This window comes from Pseudonaja textilis, chromosome 6, assembly GCF_049901715.1.
Source record: "Pseudonaja textilis isolate UNSWEBS1 chromosome 6, rPseTex1.2, whole genome shotgun sequence".
In the NCBI taxonomy this organism is placed as follows: domain Eukaryota; kingdom Metazoa; phylum Chordata; class Lepidosauria; order Squamata; family Elapidae; genus Pseudonaja; species Pseudonaja textilis.
Window position 1 is genome coordinate 47,604,929 of NC_141995.1, and position 22,970 is coordinate 47,627,898.

A 22,970-nucleotide genomic window follows, 5' to 3' on the forward strand; every position below is an offset into this window, starting at 1 on the left:
AGGAGGGGAGGGGAAAGGAATCTCCGACGACGTCATCACGGAGCGCCCCCAGCGCGACGGGGCAAGATGGCGCGGCGGGGACCGGCGGCGGCGGCGGCCGCGGCCTGCTCGAAGAACCCCTTCGAGGTGAAGGTGAACCGGGAAAAGTTCCCCGTCTTGGGTCGTCGGGTTCGGCACGCGGTGGGGCTGCCGGGCGTGGCGCGTTCCCGGGCCCACGCCAAGGTAAGCGGAGGGAGGGATCTCATACCGGGTGTGGGGGCCGGCAGGAGTGGCCGGACTCAATTCACTCCCCCCTCCTGCCTTGCCTCAGCGCCAGCGGAGCCTGCAGAAGGAGTTCCAGCAGCGGGAGAAGTGCGGCGTCTTCAGGGACCGGCGCTTCGGCGAGTACGATGGCGGGATGAGCGCGGAGGAGAAGGCCGAGCGGAGGTTCGCCTTGGAGCGGCAGGTAACCAACCGGCGGCCCTGGGGAACCCTTGAATGGGAAGGGCACCCTGGAGGTCTTCTAGTCCAACTCTCCCCACGCCATTTCAGACAAGGAGCTGTCCGGTCTCTTTTAAAATCCTCCAGTGATGGAGCTCCCATCATTTGAACTGTATTTTAATGTGAACTAAGCAGCCCAAGTATTGTCCCCAATTCGGGTCTGAGCCTGGTGCCGAAGCCGATGATGGACGCCAGACATGAGGTGCAGGTTTTCTGGTTGCTTTTTATTGGAGTACTCCAAGGAAAAAGGCTCCTGGTCAAAATGCCAAGAGCCCAGAACAAAGGATTGAGTAAGTTTTATACATTTGCACTAAAGGAGAAGGTGGGACAAAGCGAGATAAGAAATATCATCTAATAAACATTTTAGTAATAATTCTACGATTTGTTCTATTGGTCTCTATCTGACCCTATTCCCAAGTCTTGGCTAATGAATGCCCTCAGAGTTATCTAATACACAGAAATTTTACTAATTTTTGCATGCAGGCCTAACTTTTTGCTGAGGTCTGCAAGTTGGCTAACTTTTATCACCTTTCCAATTAGCGAAGATCCTCACAAGATTTACACATGCATATTTCCTGTGGATAAGTATTCTTTGTTCTTGCCAGACAGACTCCACAATTACAGGCTTCCTGATTTACTTGGAAGTGTGTGCCATGGCCTGGCTTTCTTTTAGCCCATCACAAGCTTGGTTTGAAAAATTTGAAAAGGTATTAATGGATGTTATTTAAGGGTTTTGGATACAAATGAATCCCTCAATATCTCCCTGCCGTGGCTCGAATCTAGCCAACAGCAGCCCCAGTTCCACGGAAATTCAAAGTCGTGATGAAAATAAATTTCGCAGAAGCTTCATCAATAAGGAATCTTTTCAGCCCAATGAGCACCCCTCGTTCATAACGTTTGGTTTGCATTGCAGAAAGCCTTTGGAAACAAAAACGTATACAATCTCAACGAAGAAGAAGATTTAACTCACTACGGTCATTCTCTAGCAGACATTGAGAAACTGAACGACATTGTCGATAGTGACAGCGATGCTGAAGAAAAAGGAAAGTTGTCAGGTGGGAAAAAAATAATTGGAGTGGATTGTATATTCTTTATATCAGTGGTCGCCTGTCATCCCCCTGTTGGAAACTGACTCAGAGAGAGAGGGGGAACAGCTGACAGGGAGTGGAAGTGTGGCTCCAGAGGTTGTGGAGGAGGCCTGGGAAGGGCAGAGGCTGGCTGGACAGTCAGAGGAAGACCCAGGCCCACCCCCTCTGTATCTTAGGACACGCAGGGAGGAGTGGATCAGGGAGACACGGGAATGGTGAGGTCTACGGGGAAGAAAAGGGCTTCGATCCTGTTCATGGGCTTCAGCTGTGAGAACTGGATAAGAGGGCGGACATGCGTATGGGCCAGTGCTGGAAACAAAGCGTGGAAATATCTCTACTCTGTTGTTCCTCTCTTACTTTGGCGTCCTTCTCAGTGTGTGTTCGGATATCTGTGGGCATCTTCAAGCCCTTATCTTGCCTGGTTCCCTTAATTGCTTCAGTGTGGTTTGTGTTGTTTTTACTCTTTATAATTTATAAGCATTTTTAGTTTAAATGGCCTTACCTCCTTTTTGTAACTGCTTGTGGGGGAGTTTTTTTGTCTCCAGTCAAGGATATTTGGAGCTTGGAAGCAAAGTGAAGGAATAAAAGGGGCTTCATCTATTTTGGGGACTTTTTTTTATTTTGTACCTCACTCTGGGTCATCACAGACAAACGATGGGCCAGGGACCACTGGTGATCCACAAGAAAATTTTGGTGGTCCGCAGAGAAATGTCACCCCCAAAGCATTCCCCAAAGCAATTAATCTGTTGCTTGCATTGCAAACAACACGAGGTAGGAGAGGGATGAAAAGGCAGAGGGGGGAACTTTCCCCACGTGCCTGGCCTGGCCACCAGCTGCCTCTTTCTGCTTGCTTCTGCTTTTGGCTGCACGCAAGGAAAGCAGCAAAAGTCTGTCTTTCTCTCCCCCAAACTCTGCCAGAAATTAGTCTTTGGGACCCTGCAAGGCCTCCTGCTCCAAGAGGCTGTGGTGGCATGACAAGACTCACAAAGACTCATTGCTGGTGGAGTTTGGGGGAGAGAAAGAAAGGCTTCTGCTGCTTTCCTTGCATGAAGCCAAAATATCTCTCTCTCTCTCTCCCCCCCTGAGAACGGAGCTGGAGACGGTATCCTGAGATCCCAAATAAAGAACGATCGATTGGTAGGAAAACGGGGTGGGGAATTTTCCTGCAGACTTTTTTGAGGATTTTCACAGGGTCTCTGCTGCTTTCTGTAGAGACCCTGGGAAAACGTCAGCAAGCCACCGTCAGTCAAAATTCATGCTAGTGGTCCACGGGATTTAAAATTATGAGTTTGGTGGTCCCTGAGGTCCAAAAGGTTGGCAAGCCCTGCTTTATAATATGCAACTCTGATTTAATAAGATCTCTACAACTCTTGTACATGAAATTATGAAGTGCCGTAGAAGCAGTTACAGAAGACTAATATATGGTGTGTAACTTACTAGAATTCTGTTTTATAAATTGATAGTTTCAAAACTTTCCGTAATCTTTCTAGTTCTGCTCTCGTGCTTAGTCATGCTCTCCTTCCATTTTGCTCTGGTAAATTATTAACGATGCTAAAGCAACATGAGGGATTTTAACATGCTGAGTTCTCGGGATTTATTTACACCCTGATCAATTCAAAACCTTTCATTTCCAGAGGAATTGACTGCTTCTCATTTTGGAGGACTCCTTTCTAAGAAAAAACCCACAGAACAGCAGAATGAAGGCGGTCAAAATCCCAAGTCACGGAAGGAACTTGTTGAAGAGCTGATAGCAAAATCCAAATTGGAAAAGGTAACCTATCCTGAAGTTGAAATCAGTACCTTCTTTTTCTATAAAACTAAAAGGTATAATTCCCCTGCTTGGAATGCGCAGTAGCTGCTTTGACATTATATGTCCATCACTGTCAAGGAAGACCTTAATATCAAAGTAAAAATTTGAGGTTTGATGTTACTATCTTATTCTGCTTCATCAAAGGGAGTCAAAAGTCAATCCTTTTTCTTTTTCCCTTTTCTACCCTTTTCCTTTCCCGATTTTTCCTATTGTTTGCATTTGCATTTTTGTATTTTATATTATAAATAAAATGATAATATAAATTGGAAAAAAAAGACAAAACGGAGGGTCTAATATCTCTGAGTCAGATAAAATTATTGTCATCTAACCCAATACTTTTCAACCGAGCACTATGGTGGAGTAAGCAATGCACAGATATATGTAAACCAAAGTGAACTATTTTTTTTTTTTAATTTTACAGAATGCATTGCTCAACTAAGGCCTTAGATATTCACTTTCTCTTAATCTGTCAGAAGAAGCGGGATCTTGCTGTTTGCTGTTGATAATTTCTAAGGCATATGTTTTGATAGAACAAAAGGGATGGATGTAAAAAATCCTTAGCTACAGTTATCCCTAAGTCTTGAATCGGTTTCTTAGGGTGTGTTGATTTCAAGCAGGTTTGGGGGGTGAAATATTACAGAGGTTATTTGCATACAAATTTGTAATTGCTTGCTTTTCTTTTGAATTCTCTACTTCTTGTTTGAATACAAAAAAAGAGCATTCAGATTAGGCACCCATTGTATGGGATAGCAATAATATGATCATCCTTCTCCCCCCCTTTTCTTTTTAAAGAAAGAGCGACAGGCTCAAAGGGAAAATACTCTGGAACTTACAGAAAAGCTTAACAACGATTGGAAAGAGATCCAAGCCCTCTTGTTGCAGAGGTCTTCCAAGTCAGAGACACCAAGTCAAGCTGAAGAAAAACCCAAGGTGAGCTTGTTTATCGGAGTCCCCCTATTTTAGAAACAAAACTATTTGCAAGTAGGTGTGCTTCTTGCTGAACATCCTGGGAAAACTGAGTCATTTCTTCACCATCTTCAGCGACAAGGAACTTCCCTGTGGAAAGACTCTTGAAAGTTGTTCTGTTTTATACAACAATTTTGTGTTCTAAGTACAGTTGTTAGTTTATGTCAATTCATATACGTGGGTCATTTCTAATCTAGGTAATGACATCCACTCCCTGTTTTCTAATTATTGGGGGAATATTAATTGGGAGATGTTTCTCTTTTTCGACTATAAAGGGACTAAAAGAGATGTTTCTTTTTATCAGCTGAAAAACAGTAACCGTGAAAGTTACTGTTGGAGTTCTAGTGGAAGGTCACTTTAATATGAACCACCGGTGTGCAGCAGCAGCCCAAAAACCTAATATAGTCCTTGGTTTATAAATAGAGGCATAGAATCAGAACCATCAGTGCTGCTTTATAAGTTCTTAGTAAGGCCATACCTGGAATACTGCATCCAGTTTTGGTCACCACATTACAAAAAAGATACGTGATGTCTAAAGTGGGGGAAATACTAAACGTATTGCTAGAATCAAACATTTACCATGTTTAACAGGAGGAAAAGGTTTTGAGTGAATGAATTGCAGAGTTTCTTTTTATTTTCTGCTCACCAAAGTTTGTTTGACACACCCAAGTGCTACAATGATTGCACGTTTGTTGAATTTTTGCAGCCGGATGAATATGATGTGCTGGTTAGAGAGCTCGGCTTTGAAATGAAGACGCAACCCTCGGATAGGATGAAAACTGAAGAAGAACTGGCAAAAGAAGAGCAAGAGAAACTCCAGCAGTTAGAGGTATAATATATACTTGTGGTTTACTTAATCTTGACGCTCTTTCAGCAACTATTTAGGCCTATTTTTTTTGTCTGCATAGCATTAGTTCTGCACTGCTAATGTAGGGTTGTCCTGTTCATCAAAGGAAAAAAACAAGGTCATCAGTAATTGTTGTTTGTTAGTCTGGGCAGGCTGAGAACAGCTAAAACTTGTTCAACAGCCACAGCTGCCTTTGGCAGTCTTGTATTATTTGCAGGTAAGAAGGCCATGTCACTTGGCTTCAAAGGAGTCTTGCAAACTAGCTCTTCTCCAGGGCTTGAGTCAGTCTGATTGGCCGCTTTCCATTACGGAGTGGGGTGAGTAGTTTGACTGCCTAGGATTTCTGTGAGAATTTGCAGCAAGTTCAAGTCCAGAAAACACACAGGTGACTGATTCAACAGGACCATTAACTTCTTTATATACATAGTACCATATTGAAGTAAAGTTTGTCAACTCATAAAATATTTCTCTGGTCTTTTTAGAGTTGCCAACAAAAAGGGAGGGGGGAGCAGTGCGGCAGCTTGGAAACCGAAAGTGCATTCCATAAATGTTTTCAGAGATAGTAACTAGGTGACTGAAGTTTCTGCCATACAAAATTCTAACTGGAGAGTATGACTCTGGGCTATGGATGTGTCCCATTGGGAGAATATGAATTACAATACACCCAGGGGGTGGGGGGAGACCAGGGTCAAGGGTGACAATGAATTATGTGCCTCGGAGTCAGTTACACCCAGGCAGTGCCGGCATGTTAACTCTCAATAAATCCTTTTGAAGTTGGAAGCTTGGCTCGAGACTCATGATTTAATTGGGGTAACTGCCGGAATCCTGACAAAGTTTACAATACCAGTAGTTTCTTCCAATGGAACATAGCAAAACATAGTCAAAATAGCAACTCAGGATCTCAGAACAGATTACTAGTTTCACAGTTGAGAGCCCTGAGCTAAGCCACGCCCAGACTCTCAGCCCCCAATTCAGCTCCCATTGGCTGACTTTGTTAACCATGTCTCTGCCAGTTCATGAATACTCTGACCATTTCAGCCCCCATTCTGGATCCATCCCTCTTCCATTTAGACTCAAATTTAATTCATTCATATTGAGCATTCAAGTGACAGAAATGAAACCCAAACTGGCATTTGAAGTGGCTAAAAAGCAGGATTTAAAAAAAATGAAAAACTATGGGGGGGGGGGGCGGACTTTTTTTTTCCTTAACTGAATTATGCTAGAGTTAAATTACTCACAGTGTTGTATTTGACAAAGATCCATGTTGGGAATCAACAGGTATGTGCCTAAAAAGAGCATTTGTAGCATTTACATTTTCAAGGGGTTTTTCCAGATGGCCCCCACCTGAGGAGTCTTCCTCGTGGCTCTGCCCCATTGTGATCCCACCACTTAGGAGGGCTGACCAGATTTCCTGGGATCTCTTTCCCATGCAGGCTGACCGCTTACGTCGAATGAAGGGAGAGGAACGAAAGGAGAGCAGCAAAAAACCGAAGCACCTATCAGCTGACGATTTGGCCGATGGATTTCTCCTGACCAAAGACGACCGGCCCTTGCTGTCCTACGGTGTATGCATCCTTTTACTATCCTCTTTTTTTTTTTTAATGACCTCATAATCCCTTGTGGGATGGAGGCTGAACAACTGAATGAAGCTCAGCATTTACTGGCTGGATGCCCTTCCTGTCGCCAATGCAGAGTTTTATTCAGTAGATAAATTTTTAGTGTGCCCAGAGAGGGAAATCTCTGTCTCTATCTAGAATCGAACTCCCAGCCTCCTGGCACAAAAGATTGTGCCCATCCCCGAATGATCAGGGCAAATTGCAGAAGCCCAGTTTAACATTGGCAAGAGCTGTGGTGGCGTTGTAGTTAGAATGCAGTACTGCAGGCTAACTCTGCTTGTTGCCAGCAGTTTGATCCTGACCGGCTCGAGGTTGACTCAGCCTTCCATCCTTCCCAGGTCAGTCAAATGACCACCAGGTTTGTTGGGGGCAAGAGGCTGACTCTGTAAACTGCTTAGAGAGGGCTGTAAAACATTGTAAAGTGGCATATAAGTCCTAGCTCCTTCCTTCCTTCCTTCCTTCCTTCCTTCCTTCCCAGTGATTACAATGCAATATTGCAGGGCTAACTGCCCACTGCCAGCAGTTCGATCCTGACCGGATCAAGATTGACTCAGCCTTCTATCCTTCCAAGTTCGGGAAAATGAGAACCCAGATTGTTGGGGACAAGATGCTGGCTTTGTTTACCACTTAGAGAGGACTGTGAAGCGGTATATAAGTCAAAGTGCTATTGCTCTTAATCCGGAGGCTGGTCGGTTTTCCTAAGGAGTCTTCTTAAGGGGGTTAGAGATCCTGCTTTCTTGTTGCTGCATCACAGCCTTTCCTCCCACCCTTCCACTTTGCAGATAAGTTGGATCAGGCATCCCATCTAGTTTCAGCTCCATACCATGTCTCCATCCAAGGTTTTAAGCTGCCAAATCCCCGAATTTCCAGCCACAGGGAATCCAGACAGTAGTAGTAGTTGTAACACACAAATGCGCTCTTGAGAAAAAGTGCCTTCTCTGGATTGTGCACAGTTGGGTAGAATCGATCACCAGCTCTCAAACCCCGGATTCACGGACCAGTGAATCCACGGCCTACTAAGAACTGGCTCACACCCCAGGTGGGCGAGCGAGTGAAGCTTAATCTGCACATGTACAGAATGAAGTTTGTGCGTATTAGAGTTTTGCAGCGTTAATTCAGTGCCCGAAAAATAAACACGGATGGCTGATGCTTCATTTAACATCTTTATAAACATAATAAGTAGATTTTACAATACCAGTTGTAGACTTCTCCAAAATGGAGGAAACTCAAACAGAAGCATGTTGCAAGTAACTTCAGCAGCAAGCATTATACACAGCAGAGGAGAGAAACAGTTTCATTTTCAATAGACAGACTCTGAGCTCAACATAGCTTCAGAGCTTAACATAGTGCCAAGTCTAGGCTACTTTTAGTTTCAGTTTCTAGCCTAGGCTAATTCTAGTTTCAGTTTCCAAAACAGTCCTCACTGGCTGCCTTAGTTGCTATGCCTGTTCATTGGCTGACCTTGTTACCAAGCTCTATTCCAGTTCATGACTATACTCTGACTGCGCGCAAAACCATTCCCCACCCAACCCTAGGCCATGGAAAAATTATTTTCCATGAAACCGGTCCCTGGTGCAAAAAAGATTGGGGACTGTGGCTCTAATGGTTCAGGCCTGTCTTCCTCTCGCTGGCTAGGTGTCACCATTAGTTACCACTACCGGTTGGGCCCGCCCAGGCGCTATCCCATCCTATCACCTTTTTACCTGTGCACTCCAGCCCAGCTGCTTTCTATGCCTTGCCCAATCTACTCACCCTGGCTGCTGCGCGCAGGAAATTCCCTTAGGCTTGCTGCCATGCAAGGCGAAGATGGCGTGTGTGTGTGTTAGGGATACACCCTAGCAAAATCTGCACGGCAGGCAGGCAAAATATGTGAGATAAACGTTTTTGTAGCTTACACTCAGTAAAACAGATACACTGTGCTAGTTAAATAGTTTATTCCAGTAAGAGTTTTAGCATAGTTAAACAACAGTCCATATATCATTCACTAGTTCAGTCCGTCCAGGGATTATTCAGTTGCAAAGTCCAGTGTCGAAAAAGAGGTCAGTAAACTTACAAATATCAGTCCAGTAATATATCTCCTCGCAGTAGAGATATGAAGAAGTCAAACCTCCTTTCTTCCTTCAGCGTTCAGCAACTTAGCAGTAGGGAACACGCAGTTAGCAAACCATCAATCCATCAAACCAGTCAGTCGTCAGCAATCGTCAGGTTCTCTTGCTCCCTCTTATGGCGGTTTCACACCGCACCCAAAATAACATGCTTTGCAGTTTAAAGTGACACACACTTAAACTTACTATCATAGTTTATATATATTATTTTACCCAAACTACGCTAGGTAACCTTGTTATTCCTAACAGTGTGCATGGGTGTTCACATTTTCTGCGAACCAGTTGTTAAAAGTATGTGCCGCCCACCTCTGCTAGCCATCAGAGGTGGTATTCAGCCGGTTTTGACCAGTTCAGGAGAACCGGTAGCGGAAAGTTTGAATAGTTCGGAAAACCGGCAAATGCCACCTCTGACTGGCCCTGCCCCCTTCCATTCTCTGCTTCCCATTGAGTCCCAGCTGATTGGCTGGGTCTTCTTTGATTGCCCTGCACAGGAGAACAGAGCTGGAAAGCAGGTTAGTGGGGTGGGAATGGGGATTTTGCAGTATCCTTCCCCTGCCACACCCACCAAGCCACACCCACCAAGCCAAGCTGCACCCACCAAGCCACGCCCATAGAACTGGTACTAAAAAAAATTTGAATCCCACCACTGCTAGGTGTACCCCCCCAGTAGAGCAAACTTTGTTTGATTAGTAATTGATCTGTTTTAAAGCCCAGGCTATCTAATCAATCTCTGTTGATTCCTAGAATGACATGGATGATGAGGATGGAGAGGAGGACAGTGAGAATAAAGAAAGCGAAGAAGAATCTGACACTGAAAGCATTAACAATCCTTCCGAAGGTGACGCTGACGAAGAGACGGTCCTGGGAAAGAGGTTTTCAAAAAGCCAAAAGAAAATCAAGAAACCAAACTCCCGCAGAGATAAAGAGGCTGCCCAGCTGGAGTTGCCGTATTTGTTTGCTGGTAAAAAAAAAAATGATTTTTATTTTTGCTGCCCTCATCAGAAGCCTCTGGGAATGTCAAATCCACAGCGCTACAGATAATATCGTTTTCCCCCTGAAAATATCACCAATCCCGAAAGTAAGACCTAGCTTGATTTTTACCCATGCGCCCAGTATAAACCCTACCCCAAAATAAGCCCTAATTACAATCCCGCCCACTCCAGAGTAGACGGGTAAAAATTAAGATGGGGGAGTGGAGCTGCCCTATTACTTACCTTGGACAGTTGTAGCCAGGCCTCGCACACCCTGACACCTGCCTCGCTGGCCCATTTCTTCTGCAGCCAACAAGGCTGGCAAGGCTTTCCTCTGGAGCTGAGAACAAAGCTCTGGATCGATCCTGAGCTCTCTTATCGGCTGCAGAAGCCTTCCGGAAAGCCTTGCCAACCGCAGAAGAAGTTCCTGAAGGCCCCTGACACCAAAAGGGGGGGGGGGTGACACATACAAGTGAGGTTAGTTAGCGGATAGTATCACCCCAAAATAAGACCTGGTGCCTTTTTTGTGGCAAAATAAAAATAAGATAGGGTCTTATTTTCCGGGAAACATGGTACAAAACAAATTGTGAAACACAACCTTAAAACTGGGAGGGGAACAGCAACCCCAAGCGAAGGGCAACAGACCTTCTTCCACAGCCCCAACTCAGTCTGTGAAAAAAAAACCCGGAAGGGCGAGTTGGAAGTCCACAAGTCTTTAAGCGGTCAAGTTTGAAGATCCCTGACCTACATACACAAAGTACAATGTTTTGTCTCCCAAGCAGTGATAGAAACGGAGCTGCTTTCCCGTGGGTATTTCTCATCGTATTCGAGTTAGTGCGTGTTCCATGTTTTAACCCAGATGGCCATTTGAAACTACTCTCTGAAATCACTTCTCAAATTCCCCCCCAATATTTTTTTTCCATTGTTTGAATAGCACCTGAATCGTACGAGCAGCTTCAGGCTTTACTGTTGGGAAGAACCACGGAAGAACAAATGGACATCATAGCAAGAATCCGGAAAACGAACCATCCCAGCCTCGCCATAGGGAACAAAGCAAAGCTAGAGGTGAGTTACTTGCCGTCGTGTGTAAATCATCAGGAAGGGCATTTGGTGTGGAAACAAAAGGCCACGTCCAGGGACTTCAACTTGTTAGTAACATTAAAAAAAATTACATCCCACAGAAACTATTCGGGTTCCTCGTGGAGTACATTGGAGAGTTGAGTCGTGAGGGGCAGCCAAGAATGAAAACCATTGATGAGCTGGTCGTGTGAGTACAGCACCTGTTGGATTGTGCCAAGCTGAATTCAAAATCACTCCAGTAACGGTTTCCAAGTAGAAAGAAAAGTGATTCTGTATTTTTATTTCTTTAAATCAGGAGTCCCCAAACTTACCAACTGTAAGACTTGTGGACTTCAGCCCCCAGAATGTCATGCCCTTGTTGGAGTCTGATTCTGAGGGGGGAGATTGAACAGCTAACAGGGAGTGGGAGTGTGGATCTGGTGGCTGTGGAAGAAACGGAAGGGCACAGTCCGGCTGGGGATTCAGAGGAAGACCCAGGCCCACCCCCTCTTCATCCTAGGGCACGCAGGGAGGAACGGAGAAGGGAGCAACATGGCTTACGGGAGAGAAAAAGGCCCTGATCCCTTTCATTAATTGCAGCTAGGAGAATAGGATATAAGTGGGGCGTTTGCACACGGCTCCTTGCTGGAAGCAAAGCGTGCATTATCTTTGTTGAGGCTTATCTGGGTTTTGGCATCCTCCCAACTGGGTGCTGCGTTATCTATTGGAAGTCTGCAATTTATCGTCCTGGCCTGCCATGTTAATTACTTCAGTGTGGTTTGTGTTGGTTTTTTTTATTTCTAATTATCTTTACTTTGGATTCGGCCTGCATTTCTTTCCTTCATAAACTGTTTTTGGAAGAGTTTGATCTCCAGCTGAGGATAATTGGACATTGAGGGCCAAGTTGGAGGCATTAAAGGGAATTTATTCTACTTTTGTGACTTTGTTATTTTTGTGTCACGCCCTGGGTTATCACAGATTTTCAGAGATGGGGTGCGTGTGTCTAGTACCTTGAAACTAGACCGATGAGGAAAGTAAGGATACAAATGGTTAAAGTGTTGTTGAGCTTTTAATCAGATATAATATAGTTGGGATTCTTTTACTGAGAGGCAATTTCTGATGTCTGAATTTATCCAGAGCTCAGTTCTTAGTGCCTTGATTTAAAAGCCGATCGATTTTGTGCTCAGCGAATATTTGTTTCCGACATGTGCGTGTCCAGCTGTATCTCGATGTCACATCGAGATGCTGCTGTTAAAGATAAGCGCAATCCGACCTTGACTTTGATCATCTCCGGATTCACAGCGTCCTCTTCGAGCTTTGCCAGATGTTTCCTAAAGCGGCCGGCGATCATATGAAGCTTCTCCTTCAAGAGGCCACACACAGCATGGAAGAGATTGCAGAAAGAAACGGCCTGCTAACATTCCCGGAGTTGGACATGGTCTGTCTGTCTGTCTGTCTGTCTCTTCTTGCTCCTCTTCTTCCTCTCCCTCCTCTTCTTCTTCTTTTCTCTCTTCCTCCTTCCTTTCTTTCTTCTCTTCTCCCTCCCTCTTCCCCCTCCTTTCTCTCCCTCCTCCTTCCTCCTTCTTCTTGTCATAAGTTAAGGACTACCTGCACTGCATTGATCTGGGCTCTTTGTCCTCCAGTGATCCCAGGGCAGCATATGGCACAAAAGTAAATCCTAAGATTATTTTAAACATAGAAGGGATTGCGTTAATCATGGTGGACAACCGTTATATTTTTTTCAGCTCCTGTATTTGAAAATTATTACCGTTCTTTTTCCGACTTCTGATTTCTGGCATCCGGTAGTAACCCCATCGTTGGTTTACATGAGCCAGCTACTTACGAAGGTGGGTTCTTTTTCACCACTTTTTTTTTTCCTGACCAAAAACGTTCGCTTAAAGATGAAAACGAACTTACATTCGTTAATGTTTTTATGTGGCAAACCCGAACTATTGATACCTTCTGGGTTGCTCATCCAATCCTCCCATTTTCCGAATGTATTTATTGACTAATTAAATGAATTGGTGTCGTGGCCAATCTCACAAACACAATTTTGGAGGCAGTTAACAACACCATTTAAAAAGCACTATCAGCAAAGAATAAAAACCCAGCAAGCCCAAGCCAAACAACCTTAAAGAGACCCGGTCATGTGGTCAAAATTCAGCCCTTGCCATTGGGCTCATATTTACATATAACCCCCAGCTGACCTTTTTTGTCTCCTTCACCTGCCCCCTGTGTGGTCACACCTGGCCTCAAGGCCTATGCCACAAGGGTGGGGAGTAAGGGGAGAGTCGCAGCCAGCTGCCCCTCAGCTGTCCTGCTACATGGGATGGCCTGGGATGAGTAACCATCAGGAATTCTGGTGTAGTTCAAGCTCCTGGAGTTTACACGTCGCTTAAGTTTTTGTCATGTCTGAATCAGAGGAGGAAGATGAACAACCGTCAGGGAGTGGGAGTGTGGCTCCGTTGGCTGTGGAAGAAACTGGAGAAGGGCAAAGTCTGGCTGGGCAGAGCAGGGGAGAGGTAGAACAAGGGAGAGGTAGAACAAGGGAGAAGGAGTTCGGAGGAAGACCCAGGCCCACCCCCTCTTCATTGTAGGGCACGCAGAGAGGAACGGAGAAGAGAGCAACGTGGGTTGCGTGGGTTAGGGGGGGAGGAAAGGGCCCTGATTCCCTTCACAAGGCTTACCTGGGGAGGGAGTTTAAAGGAGAGGCAGATGTGAGGGACGGTTGTTGGGAGCAAACGCTGAGTTCACCAAGTGTTGGCTGCATTTCTGTTTACACCATTTTGGATTGGAATATCTGCAGCCCAAAGGCTGTTGCAGATTCCTGGGAGAGTTTTTTTCTCAGACCAAAAAGGAACCGGGACGTTGGGAGCAAAGTTGGGAGCTAATAAAAGGGACACATACTTATTCTCTGGCTGAGTTGCCTTTGTGCCACGCCCCGGGTCATCACAGTTTCTCTATTCTGGCTGTTTTGGTAGTGCGCCGTAAGAACGGAACAAGACATTGTGAAAGGATTGTTTGTCTGCTGTCTCTTCCTGGACTATACATCCCTGGCTCAAAGATTTGTCCCAGAACTGGTCAATTTTCTCCTGGGAGTCCTTCACCTGGCGATACCTAACAAGGAAACTCAAGGTAGACTTCTGGCGTCCCTCCTGTTCTTTTCTCTCCCTCCCCCCTTTAACCCTTTCCTGGCACCGCCACCACCATAACCTCTGGCAGGACTCCTGAAGGGCCCCTCTTAAGACACAGTACAGGTGTGGTCCTCAACTTAACGGCCTCAATTGAGTCCAGGATTTATGTGGCTACTAAGTGAGAAACGTGCCGAATGAGTTTTGCCTCATTTTACGACTTTTCTGGCCACCTTGGTTGAACGAATCCATGGGGATGCAGTAATGGTCATAAGTGTGGGGAGAAAATGGTCATAAGTCACTTTTTTCAGTAATGTACATCACAATTTTTGACAGACATCTTAAAAGTAGTTTGTTTATATTGACCTTTTTTATTATATAATATATATATATATGTATGTATATATCTGAATAATTTTAACAGCAGCCAGTCTATAAAATAACATGCTTTTCATAAATGTAGTTAAACAATTTTCATGCTTGTAAGAATTGTCCAAAAATATGAAATACTCAATATAAAAAATATTTTACTCTTGTGTTTACCAGGCTGTATCTATAAACTCCTGGTTCCTTTTTTTCCTTGTGCATCTTTCATTTTGATTTCTTACACTTCTAAGTACAAGGAAATGTTTGATACATTTATATAGATTTTAAAAATAGCGAGCAAGGTCTGCGTGAGTGCATACAAGTATGCTGAGTGGAAAACTAACATTTGTGTCTGTTTTTTTTTTCTCCTTTCAGGTTATTCTTTGCTGCCTCCTTTTGTGTCACTAGGAAAACATTCAAACCTGCTTGTGGTCAGTGAAAAATCAGGGAGTGAAACGTGGCAAAGACAAAATATCTCACTCACCGTTTTAAGTAGATCAACAGGAAAAAGCAAAATAGAAACGAATAATCTGAGGTATGTTGTATCTGATTAGCAGAGAGAGAGAGAGAGAGAGAGAGAGAAGAAAGAAAGAAAGAAAGAAAGAAAGAAAGAAAGAAAGAGAAAAAGAAAGAAAGAAAAAAAGAATTATTTATTGGCCAAGTGTGATTGGACATACAAGGAATTTATCTTGGTGCAAATGCTCCCAGTATACATAAAGAAAAGATACATTCGTCAAGAGTCAAGAATCATCAGGTACAACACTTAATAACAGTCATAGGGTACAATAAGAATTGAATTGAATTGAATTCATTATTGGCCAAGTGTTATTGGACACACAAGGAATTTGTGTTGGTGCAAATGCTCTTAGTGTACATAAAAGAAAAGATACATTTGTCAAGAGTCAAGAATCATAAGACACATCACTTAATGATAGTCCTGGGGTACGATAAGCAATCAAATCATACAAGGAAACAGTCAATATAGATCGTTAGGATATAAGGGACAAAATTTCAGTCATACAGTCACAAGTAGGAGGGGATGGGTGATAAGGAGGGATGAGAAGATTAACAGTCATAGTAGCTGCTCCTGTCCCAGAAAGTGAATCTGGATGTCATACTATAAAAACACATGATAAAAACTTAATCTTTCTAATATCAGCTGTAAACAATGGTCTCTGGAGTCAGGACCCTCCCCGTTTGCCCTAAGGAGAGAGATGGGGACTCTCCCTCTGTGAACCTGGCAATTTTTGGGGTGGGTGGGGGAAAAGGGGCTGCTCCTGGCAGATAGTCTCCCACGATTTTAAGGGAGCATCTTCATGAAAGAATGTGCATTCTAACCACTGGGAAGGGAAGGAAGGAAGATCGCCATAGCACTTAGACATATGCCACTTTACAGTGCTTTGCAGCTCTGAGCAGCTTACAGAGTCAGCCTCTTGCCCCCCAACAATCTGGGTCCTCATTTGATCCACCTCAGAAGGAGGGAAAGCTGAGTCAACCTTGAGCCAGTCAGGATCGAACTGCTGGCAGTCGGCAGAGACAGACTGCAATACTACATTCTAACCACTGCACCACCACAGAAGGAAGGAAGGACTAGCAATAGCACTTAGATTTACATACCACTTCACAGTGCTTTACTCTTAAGCGGTTTACAGAGTCACCATATTGCCCCCCAACCATCTGGGTCTTCCTTTTACCGACCTTGGAAGGAGGGAAGGCTGAGTCAACCTTGAGCCAGCCAGGATCGAACTTCTGGCAGTCGGCAGATTTAGCCTGAAATAAACACTGCATTCTAACCAGAAGGAAGGAAAGAAGTAAATGAAAGGGAAGGAGAGAGACAGAAGGAAGGAAGGAAGGAAGTAAATGAATAGGAAGAGAGAGACAGGAAGGAAGGAAGGAAATGAAAAGGAAGAGAGAGACAGGAAGGAAGGAAGGAAATGAAAAGGAAGAGAGAGACAGGAAGGAAGGAAGGAAGGAAATGAAAAGGAAGAGAGAGACAGGAAGGAAGGAAGGAAATGAAAAGGAAGGAGAGACACAGAAGAAGGAAGGAAATGAAAAGGAAGAGAGACAGAGGAAGGAAGGAAGGAAATGAAAAGGAAGGAGAGAGACGAAGGAAGTAAGGGCAATAGTAATAACACTTATATACTGCTTCGCAGTGCTTTACTGCCCTCTCTAAATAATTTACAGCCTATTTGCTCCCAACAATCTGGGTCCTCATTTTATGGACGTCGGAAGAACGGAAGGCTGAGTCGACCTTGAGCTGGTCAGGATCAAACTGCTGGCAGTGGGCATAATCAGCCTTCAGACCAATTGTGCCAACCACCCCTCTGCCTGCTTGCTTTTTGCAGATTGTCCTGCGTGGCTCTGGCTCTGGCTCTGGTTCGACGCTGTGCCGTTCTTTATGGGGAGCTTCCCTCCTTCCGTGAAATCGTGGGGCCTGTCCGGTTGCTGCTTTCCTCGCTCATGCTTCAGGCCACCAAGTATCCCGCACAGCTTCAAGTAAGGAGGAGGTTGGGTCCCTGAGAAATAGCCAGGAATTCCTGTCCCCCTGCAGAGAAAGTAGCCACCAGAAACGACGAATCCAGGTAGTTCTCGAATCACAACCGTTCAGTTGCAGTCTGTGATGACCCAGGGCGTGACCCAAAAATAACCAAGTCACAAAAACAGAATAAAGTTCCTTTAACGCCTCCATCGAGATAAGCACTCACCTTTCTCTCCTTTGAATTGGCTGCCAATAACTAAAGTGCCAAATGAACTGTAAAAAACCAGCCGAAGTATAAAGTCCACACAGAGCTTCCAGGTTTTATCAAAACAGCAAACGACTTTGCTTCCTGCCAAGGTTTCTCTACCTTTGCCTGTCCTTTATACCTTATGGGAGGGGCAATCACCTCCCAGCCTTACTCCTGAGTCGCCCCTTTTGTTTCAACTGCTCTCGCCTTCCAGCAGCTCTGCGCGCACACGCACTGGGAACAGGCTCCCCTGGGTCCTCTGCCCCACTGCTGCGAGATTCTGGATGCTCCGGGGGCAGCACCCCACTCCCAGATGGTCCTGGCCCCATCTCTGCATCAGATGCAGGACCTTTGTCCGAGTCCTCTCCAGACTCCTGGACTGGTCTCCGTTCTTCCCCACTGTCCGATTCCGCTGCCATCTGCACCGGCTGCCAGCGAACAACACTAAGTCACATTTTTCATTGTCACTTCCAACGGTCACTAAATGAAAGTTGAGGCTTACCTATACTCTGCGGGGGGGACGGACAACCACCTCAGTATTCTTTCCACCCTACTCCCTGTTTATTCAGCATGAAATCTTTCCGTGACTGCTTTTCCTTTTAAATCTCTTGGGATATTTAGGAGTTACATCAGAGCGTCCTGGAGAAACTCGATGTCCCTGGGACATATCGCCCGTTGGTCTGTGACAAGAGGAAACCAGTCCCTTTGAAGCTGTACACTCCGAAAATAGTGAAGGTGTGAGTATCTCGAAGCAGATCCCTCCCGCCGAAATAAACCGTGTGTGTAACATTTAATATTTAAAATTTAAATTTAAAAAGCCCGGTTCGGCTGACAGTTCTGTTTTTTTTTTAATGTCCTGATTTGGGGCTGCTGAAATCCAGATTAATGCAAGGGAGAACCGGTTCGACGGTAATCCAGTGTCTCCTCCTGCTGTTGAAAATTTATTCGAACCATCAAAATTGTACGTTGAATACTGTAGTCATCGCCTTCCTCTTTTGATGACCCTATAATCCCTTGCGGATGGAATCTGGGCCAATGAATGGAGCAAGCAGAGTGTTTTAATGGCTGGGTGCCTTTCCTGTTGCCAGAGGGGAGTTCGGAAGATAATATCCTCATTGTTCCCTGAGAGAGAAATATCTGCCATTTTAAATTCAATCATCATCTTTTATTGACCCCATAATCCCTTGTGAAGTGGAGTCTGGGCAAGTGAATTGAGTTAGCAGAGTGTTTTAATGGCCGGATGCCCTTCCTATCACCAGTGTGGAGTTTTTTCTATCGGTTATATTCTCAGCGTGCCCAGAGAGAGAAATTTCTGCTTCTACCTAGGATCGAACTCACAAGACTCCTGAAGTGAGAGCTCCGCCTCTAGGCCACCCCACCACTCCATTGAATACTACAGTCAATTTTATTTTTAAAAAATAATAATCCAAAGACCAAAATTCTCGGTCTCTAATTTACTTAAACAGTGCAACTTTCAGAGATGAAAACCAACAGAAGCTTAAGATACTCTGGGAAAGTATCTCATCTCGTATGCTTTTCCCCCTAAAAACTACGGAGTCGAATCAAGAGGTCCACTTCATCTGGAAATTACTATGCAGCGGAAGTGGCCCCGTCCTCCCCGAGCGAAGTTGGAAGCGCCGCCATTTTGACAAGCCGCTTTTTCTCCTCTCAGGCTGGAATTCGGACGGAAGCAAGGGAGCAGTAAGCAAGAGCAGGAACGGCAGCGCCTCGTCCACAAGCACCGGCGGGAGCTGAAAGGAGCCGTGCGCGAGATCCGCAGAGACAACCAGTTCCTCGCCAAGATGCAGCTTGCAGAAGTCATGGAAAGGTTAGTCCTTTGTGAGAAAAGTGGAGGAAAACAGCGATGGTCGCGGGCAGGAGGGACTTGGTCATTTCAGATATGAGGTTTCTGATTCACGGTTGCTGGTCTGTCAGAATAGAGTAAGATGGGACAGGATGAGACAGTACGGAATAGTGGAATAAAGAGTGGGATGGAGTAGAGAATTAGAAAAGAATAGAATAGAATAATGGAAAATAGAATAATATACATACACACACACACACATGTATGTGTGTGTGTGTGTGTGTGTGTATATATGTATACATATACATACATACACACATACATACACATACGTACATACATACACATATACATACAGAGAGATTTATAGAATAGAATAGAATAGAATAGAATAGAATAGAATAGAATAGAATAATATACATACATACATATATATGTATATATATACATACATCATACATACATACACACACACACACACACACAGACACAGATACATACATTTCACACAGAAATAGAACAGAATAAGGGAAAATAGAATAGAATAATATGTATGTATGTATGTATGTATAAAAAAGCAAAATACTACTCATACATCACAAAATCTCCAGAACCATAAAGGCTACAAACTTGAAATTGGGCACGTATTTTTGTCTTGGCTTCTAAGTGCTCACGAAGAAAGGGTTTTTCCAAATGACCATCAGAGCATTTAGTATTTCCTATATTATTATTATTATTAACACGCTCTGATGCTAAGGAGTTCTACTTCCCCTCCCCACCTGGAAAGAAATCTCTTCCAAATGCAAAACACAAGCAGAGGAGAGGAGTTTCAGGTTCAGTTTCACAGCACCAAGCAGCTTTAGTACAGAACAATTGAGCTAAGCCACGACCAGGCTCCTTGCTGTCTCCTCCTTGCTCACACAGCAAATACTCTTTCAGTTTCCAAACAGCCCTCAATTCTCTCACACACTGACAGGACACTAGCCAGATGAATACCGATGGATGCTTGCAGGCAGAGGCAGAATTTCCCCACCCCGCTTATTTTTCCTCCCCCAAAACTAAGCCCGACCACATAGTTTTGTAGCAAAGCACCGGGTATCCAGTTAGCATAGAATAGAACAGAATATAGGGATAGGATAGAAACAGGACAGGACAGAATTCTTTATTGGCCAAGTGTGATTGAACTCACAGAAGGAATTTGTCTCCAGTGCATACGTTCTCAGTGTATATAAAAGCAACAAACTGATAAGCCATGATCATAATATAATCACCATAAATCATAAGATACAAACCACAAAGTGACAGTCATAAGATGCTAAAAAAACAACAACACAGTGCATTTGTGTGCTACATTCTCATATAGGGAAATATAAAATGATTCATTTGCAGTTTGATCGCAGTTTGATATATATATAATTTATTTATTTGTTTATTATATACTGTATTTATTATATATTTATATATTTTTCAGGGATTCTGAAAGAAAAAGAAAAGTGAAGCAACTCTTCCAAAGCCTCGCTCAGCAGGAAGGAGACTGGAAAGCGCTCAAGAGGAAAAAGCGTTAAAATATTCCCAGATCTCAGAAGAGAACCAAGAATATTTCCAGAATTTCCTGGAACATTTTTGAATCATTTTAAATAGGGGCAACAGGTTGTTTTTCTTTCTTTTCTGGATTAAAAAAAAATACATTCTTGTTCCTAAATAAAATTGTATAATGTATTTGATTATGTTTTGAATACCGTTTTGCCTCCGTTTGTGGCTAATTCTTTTCAGAATCGGCACACTTGCCTGCCGGTCTTGAGCTTGGCCCCCTTGCTAGTGATAGAACCAAAATCCACTCTTCGCATGGCCAGAGGCTACACCAGCTTCGAGGGACCGAGGGTCACCAGCACTGTGGATTGGATGGCTGCAGGAAGGGAAATCGCGGGCAGAATGAGAACGTAACTTGCACGTGGGATTACAAGGCTGGAAGGCAGAGCTTACTCAGAAGGGCAGCGTTACACATGGAGGGAGAGCCAGTGAGCACCAGATCCAGGGATCTGGTGGCAAGGATCCCAAGGAGAGCAAGGACCAGATTACAGAATTCCAAAATTCCTGCCAGCTTCCCCATTGGGTTTTCTCATGGAGAAACTGGCAGGGAGCATCAGAAATCCACCTCCCTTCCCTGCTTACATTTCCTACCTTCCCCTTTCCCAGGCAGCAAGGCAAGGGATTGCAAGACTGCCTGGGAAATTGTCACAGAGCAGTTGAAAACCAAGGTCGATATAAATGCCAGTAGCAGCAGCCAGTAGCATCCAAGCAGCCGCGATTCCCCGAATTTTGCCAATTACATCAACCCAACCCATTAGAGCCGGGAGGAGGCAAGGAACGTCGCGGGTCCCATTTCCAAAGGAGGTAATCTAGCAGGACCCAGAAGAAGAGCCTTCTCCGTGGTGGCTCCCTCCCTCTGGAATAATATCCCTCCAGAAATTAGACCGGCTCCCACGCCCCGAAGACGTGGTTTTGCTAGAGAGCCTGGGGAATCCAGTGTGAAATGGCTGGTTTGAGGGAGTGTATTATCGCCAAGGGTGTGTGTGTTTATGTTATTTTTTATTTGTATTTCTTTCACATTGCATTGTTAATTTTCTGTGAGTTGCCGTGAGCGAGCGATACAAATTTTCCTCATAAATGCAGGGAGTTCTCAACTTCGTTGAGTGACCGTTCTGAATTACGACGGCACTGAAAATGTGCCTTAGGATCGGGGGTTTTTTCCGCCCACCGTTCATAGCCCTTGCAGTATATCCCCACGGGGACGTGATCCAAATCGGAACTTTGCAACTGGTTCCTCTGTACGACGGGGGCTGAGTCCCGTTGGGGCTGTGGGGGCGTCACATGATTCCTCTTTTTGCAACCTTCCAACAAGCAAACTCAAGGGGCGGAAGCCGGATTCCACCTAACCCTCCCATGCGACAAAGGATTCCTTTAACAACAGTGGCAAAGAAAAGTTGTAAAAACGGGTGGGGGGGAATCTCCCTGAACCCCAGAAATGTTGGGCTCCATCCTGGTGGCAGGTCAAGGACTCTACCTGTAAATCAATTGGAGAGCCATCCTGCACGTTATCAGCCCCACCTGAGCTCCCTAGTTTCAAGGCCCCTCCCACACCCCAAGTCTTGCCCTTCTGTTGATCCAGGTGAGTAAAGGTTTAGGAAGAGAACTGCTTGAGCAGGGGGTTGGACTAGAAGACCTCCAAAGTCCCTTCCTACTCTATTCAGGTAGGTAGGTAGGTGATAGATGATGGATGGATAAATATAGATAAGATAGGTGATGGATGGATAGACAGAGAATAGTGATTGATAGAAAGATGGTGGATAGATAAATATAAGTAGATAATATAATGGATGATGGATGGACGGAGAATAGCAATGGATGGATGGATTGATGGATAAATATAGATACTAGATAGATGGAAGGATGGATAAATATAGATAATAAACAGATGATGGATGAAGAATAGTAATGGATGGATGGATAAATATAGATAATAGATAAGATAGATGCTGGATGGATGAAGAATAGCAATGGATGGATGGATATAGATAATAGATAAGATAGATGCTGGATGGATGAAGAATAGCAATGGATGGATAGATAAATATAGACAATAGATAAGATAGATGATGGATGGATAAATATAGATAATTAGATGATGGATGGATGGATGGAGAATAGCGATAGATAGATAGATAGATAGATAGATAGATAGATAGATAGATAGATAGATAGATATTGTTTAAGGCCTCCTGCTTGAGCAGGGGGTTGGACGAGAAGTCCTCCCAAGGCCCCTTCCCCAGCTCTATTCTGATTAATTGAGAGTTCGGATCCCACAGGAGCCGCCGCCGCTGCTGCTGCCGCCTTTGAATGCAGGGCGGCGGGCAACGCCTCGCGGAAGTCGGTCGGGGGAAAGCGGCTCCGCGGATCGCACCTGGGGGAGAGGGCAGGGGATGGAAATCCCTCGGCCGACG

The 22,970-nt window shown here is 44.6% G+C and overlaps 1 protein-coding gene across 1 annotated transcript; it reads left to right on the forward strand.

The window, feature by feature from the left end:
- The first annotated feature begins 53 nt into the window (after nucleotides 1–53).
- Nucleotides 54–20,702, forward strand: NOP14 (NOP14 nucleolar protein). Its single transcript, XM_087936536.1, has 18 exons — nucleotides 54–222; nucleotides 311–445; nucleotides 1,394–1,535; nucleotides 3,203–3,339; nucleotides 4,171–4,308; nucleotides 5,051–5,173; nucleotides 6,625–6,756; nucleotides 9,657–9,873; nucleotides 10,818–10,948; nucleotides 11,065–11,150; nucleotides 12,245–12,380; nucleotides 12,688–12,789; nucleotides 13,924–14,077; nucleotides 14,815–14,974; nucleotides 16,785–16,935; nucleotides 17,787–17,902; nucleotides 18,838–18,993; nucleotides 20,441–20,702. Exons 1-18 carry the CDS (start codon nucleotides 67–69, stop codon nucleotides 20,532–20,534), a joined length of 2,466 nt encoding a protein of 821 aa, XP_087792662.1. The 5' UTR covers nucleotides 54–66; the 3' UTR covers nucleotides 20,535–20,702.
- The last annotated feature ends 2,268 nt before the right edge of the window (nucleotides 20,703–22,970 follow it).

Bases quoted from the DNA above. Each gene is read 5' to 3' on its own strand.
- NOP14 (XM_087936536.1), top strand. From the start codon at position 67: ATGGCGCGGCGGGGACCGGCGGCGGCGGCGGCCGCGGCCTGCTCGAAG. The intron at 10,949-11,064 runs GTGAGTTACTTG...TACATCCCACAG, and splicing joins GGAACAAAGCAAAGCTAGAG to AAACTATTCGGGTTCCTCGT. The intron at 18,994-20,440 runs GTTAGTCCTTTG...TATATTTTTCAG, and splicing joins CTTGCAGAAGTCATGGAAAG to GGATTCTGAAAGAAAAAGAA.